Source organism: Antechinus flavipes, chromosome 2, assembly GCF_016432865.1.
Source record: "Antechinus flavipes isolate AdamAnt ecotype Samford, QLD, Australia chromosome 2, AdamAnt_v2, whole genome shotgun sequence".
Classification (NCBI taxonomy): domain Eukaryota; kingdom Metazoa; phylum Chordata; class Mammalia; order Dasyuromorphia; family Dasyuridae; genus Antechinus; species Antechinus flavipes.
The window spans coordinates 35,158,142-35,164,282 of record NC_067399.1 but is presented as its reverse complement, the minus strand read 5'-3'; the positions used below and the strand labels follow the sequence as shown (position 1 = coordinate 35,164,282).

At 45.8% G+C, this 6,141-nt stretch overlaps 1 gene segment (V, D, J or C); it reads left to right on the top strand.

The window, feature by feature from the left end:
- The first annotated feature begins 1,869 nt into the window (after positions 1-1,869).
- LOC127547497 (immunoglobulin kappa variable 2-30-like) lies at positions 1,870-3,424 on the top strand. The segment is given in 2 exon segments: positions 1,870-1,964; positions 2,199-3,424. Coding segments are annotated over 2 exon segments (384 nt in total).
- Positions 3,425-6,141: the final 2,717 nt, after the last annotated feature.

Genomic DNA, 6,141 nt, shown 5'->3' with positions numbered 1-6,141 from the left:
CAACAAAACTCTAGTCCAGAATCCTTCACCCAAAGTTTCTCTCAGTTCCTAGCCTGTCTGCCACAACTCCAAGAGGGGACTTTGCAGATCTTCTTCCTTTAATGTTGCTCCCTCCTATATTTTCACTTATCCCCAACTTCCCCTTCTCCCATGACCTCTGTCTTCTCTTTCCCTTCTCCTCCCACCTTGTTTTCTCCTGCTCAGGGCAGTTGTATAGAGAATCAAATACAGTCACTGAGAGAGCTCCTCCAGAGGATGGAATAAGAGACTTGAGGGAGGTGATAAGAGGTCAGTTCGTCTCTCCTTCTATCACACAAGGAGAAGGACTCTGAATGACAGATTAATTCAAGTTCCTCTTTGGTAGTTTCTAGATTTCTGACTGAAGTCAATGTTTGGGATAGAATTTGCCTCCATTTCATTGAAGCATTTGAAAAAAAAAAGACAAAGAGGATTCTGGGAAGATGGCAGAGTAGTTTAGAAAATTCCAAGCCCTATAAAAAAGATGAAATGGCACCTCAGGAAAAATGTTAAGTGACAAAAAATGAACACAAGTGGGGGCAGAGCTGGTCCTCCTGGAATGACCAGAGAAGATATCAAAGGTGGACCTCACATGGAGGTTTGGTCAGGGTGAAAGGGAAACGGCTCCAGGCAAGCTCTGCTGAAACAGCAAGAGTGAGCCCTTCGATAGCTGGGCCGGGAGGTGGCCTTGGCTGAGCCCCAGGAAGCTTCATCTCCCAGACAGTGTGGGGAGTGTGAGGTCGGGGAAGGCTGAGGGAACCTCTGTTTATAAGGGTGCTGGGGCCAGCTGTGCTGCTGAGAGGCAGCCCCGCCCAAGGGGAAACCAGCACATGCCTGGTGAGGGCAGAGGCAGTGGGACAGGGACACTGCTGGCTGTGGGCACTTACAGAAGGATGGAGTCCCTGGGGAGGAATCAGGGGAAAATTATGTAAAAAGTTCATGCAGAGGAAGAGAAACCGACAAGGAAGCAAAGCAAACATGGGAAGCTCTGAACACAATGTCGAGGATTTATTATAAAGAATTAGTTTTTAGGTTTAAAATAGATAAAAAATTAAAAAAAATTAGGAAGAAAAAAATTTTTAAATGACAATCATTACATCGATCTTTTCAGGGAAGTAGAGGAAGAAGAGAAAGCTGGTTCCCCTAAACCATGCCAAGGAATAAAAGGGTGGCTTGCTTTCCTTTTAGGAGACTCCATTCTAAGTGCCCAAAGGATCATCAGTTACTGGGACAGGTCATGGATTGGGATAAAGTGCAGGACATCTGTATCTGTCCTATGTTTTATGCCTTTAGGCTGTGACATCTGAACTACACATTATTGACTCTTGTGCAAGCCCTCTTGCTTTTGGAACCATTTTTGTTCTTATTTCAATTATTTTTGGCACTTTGCAACACAATTTGGGGTTTCTTTGAGAAGATACTGGAGGGATTTGCTATTTCATCTTCAACTTATTTTACAAATAACGAAACTGAGGCAAACAAGGTTAAGTGACCTGCTTAAGCTCACACAATTCAGTAACCAAGGCAATATTTGATCTCAAGAAGATGAAATTTCCTAGCCAAAAGACTGAACACACTATATACCGCTAGCAGTCTCATAAAAAAATAAAATTGATTAAAAGAAAAAAGACTAAAAAAAACAAATCTAAGGATAAGTAAGATTTGTGGGAGCACATAACCCATAAAGCTCCAAGAATCAGGGACATATTCAAGATCTGAAGGTCACAAGGTCCTGTGACCTTCCCCTGAGCTGGAGTCAGCCACTTCTGCTCCCAGAACCCTCACACCTCCCAACTGCTTTGTTTAAAGAGATGCCCAAGGGGAGGGCCTGCAGGCACAGGGAAATAAACTGGGCTTGGGGGCAGAGCAGCCACAGGGGAGGAGTCACTGCAAGATGGAGTCTCTGTCCCAGCTTCTCTGTGGGCTCCTGATGCTTTGGGTCCCAGGTGAGAACATGAGACAACAAAACATGCAGACGGGCAACGTGACATGAGATGAGAGAATTCCAGGAAGCTCAGAATCTCTGGGGACAGGAGCCAGTACAGTCCAAGGGGGAATGAGGATTTCTGTGAGGTCGGGTGGATTTTCAGAGCCAGGGAGTCTGTGGACCAATAATCAGAATGAAAGGAAACTCGGCTCTGTTTATTTCTTGTTGGTTGGTCATTAATTTCTGCTCTTAGTTTCCAGGGGAGAAGTTGTGCTGACCCAGTCTCCAGCCTTGGTGTCTGTGAACCCAGGAGAGAGAGTCACCATCAGCTGCAAGGCCAGTCACAGTGTCGTACACGGGAATGGAAACACTTACCTAAGCTGGTTCCAACATAGACCTGGACAGTCTCCTCGGCAACTCATTTACCTGGTTTCCAACCTGGACTCAGGAGTCCCCGCCCGATTCAGTGGCAGTGGTGCTGGGAAGGATTTCACCCTCACAATCAACAGTGTGGAGGGTGAAGATGGGGCAGTCTATTACTGTACTCAAGGATCTCATATTCCTCCCACAGTGTTACAGCCCTGAACAAAAACCTCCCCAGGCCTGGCTTGGCTGCTCAGGGAGGCCCAGCTGCCTCCCCTCCTTCCTCTGCTGCAGCAGCTGCTGGGGGCCTGCTCAGGGGCAGGGTCTCTGGGGCTGATGAGATAAAAGGGACTCGGGGCTCAGGGGAAAGGCCATGGTCTGAGAGCTCGGTGCTCTGGGGACTCTTGTTCCTCTTCAGCCATGAGCAGAATCATCAAAGAAAGAACCACTGGCTCAGACTGGGTCAGCCCACAATGCCCTGGGCCTGAGGCACTCTCCCATTCCTATTCCATCTGACTCCCAACTGAGCAAGAAACAAAGAGAAAGTAGCAATCTCTGGGCAGAGATTTTTTCTGTCCTTTCTCCCTGGCTCAATATTCCACAGCAGTCAATGATTTTTGGGACCAAGAGCACAAGAACATCAGGCAAAAGGCTAAAGAAATCCATCAATGGACCCAGATTAAAATTCACATTCTCCCAGCAGCCAGATGGCAGGAGGCAGCTGCCCTGGAGTCAGGAGGACCTGAGTGCAAATCCAGACTCAGACACTTCATATTTTCTAGTTGTGTGACCCTGGGCAAGTTACTTAACCCTAATTGCCTGAGGAAAGAAAATTCATACTCTGGATCCATTTTCTCTGACTATGCATTTAAAGCAGATTCTTATCTGTTTTTATTCTATCCATTCTTGCTGGGGGTTATAAAGATCTCTCTGGAGTTTCCTTTGTCCACTGTTTTCAAAGGAAGACTTTAATTCCTACAAAGAACTGGAATAAGAGATGGGCGCCAAGAAGCCGGACATTTTGCTCTTTTCATAGTTTTGGAGTCTGCTCAGAATCATAACGACCCCCCCATCTTAATAATATTAATCTAATAAAACTAATTTTTTATGATTCAATTGATGGAAACTGTGATCTTTGGGGGAAGGGTGAACCTGGGTTAGAATCTCAACTCCTCCTGCCTATTGGGAAGGGCCCCACCCTTCTGTTTATAGGGAAAACTCCCATAACATCTTCATCCACAATTCAATTGGAGATCTTGGCCTGGGGCATAATCACCGCCTTTTATTGAGTTGAAAATTAGTTCCTCAAATTCATCTAGAGATTGGCCCCCTGGATTTGGGCCCAAAACCCCAATGTAATCAAAGGCCGTGTGCCCAACCCTCTGCAAAAAGTCCTAAAAGGATTTTGCTTGCAGAGAAAGTTGTTTTCCCAATGTAATAAACACATTTTTTTTTTGGCCACAAATCTTGCCTACATTCATTCTTTTGCAAATTCTGGGAATTCTTTTGCAAAGCTGCCACTTGGCCAGGGGATCTCTCAACCCTCATTGCCCACCCCTCCACATTGGTGGCCCATACAAGGATCCCTGAAATTTTGGGCCCAGGAAAGCCTTCTCTTGTTGTTATCTATTCTATAGCTGACAGACCCAAATACCTGGGAAGATTTGCGCTGTAGGGAGCTCTAGGCTCAATGAGACTTCCTTGATTGGGGAAAATTGTATTGGAATGTCTGTGGGTTTTTTTTTTTAATTTTTTAACAGAAGTACCCTTAATGAGGGAACTTCTGTCACCTCCCTCCGTCCCCAGAGATATATAGGAGGACTAAGCGCTATAGAATCCAGGCAACCTGAGACCTGAGAAGAAAAATGGGACAATCTACCTCTGTGTCTATTAGTAAGGATTCTCCCTCAGGCTCTTTCTTAAACAGAAACAAATTCAGCCTAAAAGATCTCAAAACTAAAAAAAAATTCTTAAATCAAACAGCACTGCAGGAAGCTGCTTCAGTTTGTGGAGGGAAATCCAAATTAGATATTGATCTTTTTAAATAACCCCCTCCTTCCTACTCCTCTAGGGATGCAGGATTCCTGTGAATCCCTTCAGAACCACCTCATTCCCAAAGACAGGACCTTGTGTCCAGCCATGTCTCCTTAACTCTGTCCCCCTCACCTGGACCAGATCCTGAGACTCCCAGGCCTTTTTCTCCTCCTCAGGATCCTGATTCTAACCTCTGCCCCCTGGGAGAAGCTGCAGACTCTCAGGGAGAGACCCTCAGAGCAGAGCCGTCTCTTCCAATGAAAATCTCTCCCAGACTAAGGAGAAACTTGTCCATTGCTCTGAGGTCCCCAGCCAGCTTTGTGAGGGCTCCAAGGCCAAGGCCCTCCTTGGTCTGTCCTGGGGAGATATTACTATTAAACAGTCTGCCCCAGAGATAACAGGAAGCAGGAGAAGCCAGTTCTGGGCCCCCAAATGGGTGGAATTTAGGGACTTTGGACAGCAAAGAGCTCTCCTATTAAACATGCAGAAGAAATCCTACAGCTACTACAACTGCCCACGAGCCCAGAGGTTTCCGCCATATTTGTGAAGGACACAGCAAGGGAGATTCGCTCCAGGCCAAGGGGAATAGGTTTGCAGGTTCAGCTGCTGAAGCTCCTGCCCTCTCACCTCTGACTGTGGCTCCTTTAATCCCCAGCTCCCTGCTTCTTACACCCTTTCATGGAGCTCACAGGGACAAGCCCTGCAGAGGAAACGGGGAGCATCCTTTCTCCTTCAGAAGCAAGTCATTGGGTGTAATGGGCTGAGGCTTAAGTTGATGCACTGAGGTCTCAAGCACATGAGTCTAAATAATAATTGGACCATACTCTATTAATATATAAGCTTGGAGAAAGAATGGCCCCTGCCCACTCTTTGTGCAAGTCCTGATGTGTTGTATAGGAAATGATGATTTTGGTGGGTGGCGGCAGGGGAGTGGAAAAGGAAGGGGAGGAGAGACTGCTTGCTTTTGCCATTGTGATGACCTTTCAGCTCAGATTCCCCCCTGTTAGCTGGCTTCCTGTTGCAGCTACCCATATTGCTATCGCAATCTTTCTTGCCTATATTGGCTATCACAATCCTTATTCACCTCTTCACTTCAATAAAGATTGAAGATTTTTCTCTTAACCTGAATTCCTGACTCCGGCTGATTTTAAATACGCGGTCATTACAATTGGCGCCCAACATGGGGCTCTTTTTCATTCCCTGTGGCAAAACTGTCCATTCATATCTTTTATAGGGCTCAGCTAAGTTAACGCTGGGCACTGAAAAGGCAAATCTTTTCATATCCTCCCTATCCAGAGGGATAGAATAGAAACAGTCCTTAATATTGATGACCCAAAGAGGCCACTCTCTAGGCAATTGAGTAGGAGATGGAAGTCCAGGCTGAAGAGTTCCCATCGTTTCCATCTGCTCATTCACTTTTCTTAAATCAGTGAGCATCCTCCATTTTCTCGATTTCTTTTTTACAATGAACACTGGGGAATTCCAAGGACTTAGAGAAGGTTGTAAATGCCCTTGTTCAAGTTGCTCCTGTACTATATCTAATAAGGCCTGAATTTTATCGCTACCTAAGGGCCACTGTTCTATCCACACTGGTGTATCAGTTTTCCATTGGATAGGAACAGGTGAAAGTGTTGGCAGGCCTTCAACAGCAGCCCTGCTTAAAAAACCGAAGTACTCATTTTTAACCCTAATTGTTGCAAAACGGTTCTTCCCCACAGATTGATGGGAATTTTTTCAACTATAAAAGGAGTAAAAACTCCTGTTTTGCCTTTAAAAGTCCATCTCATAGGGGCAGCACT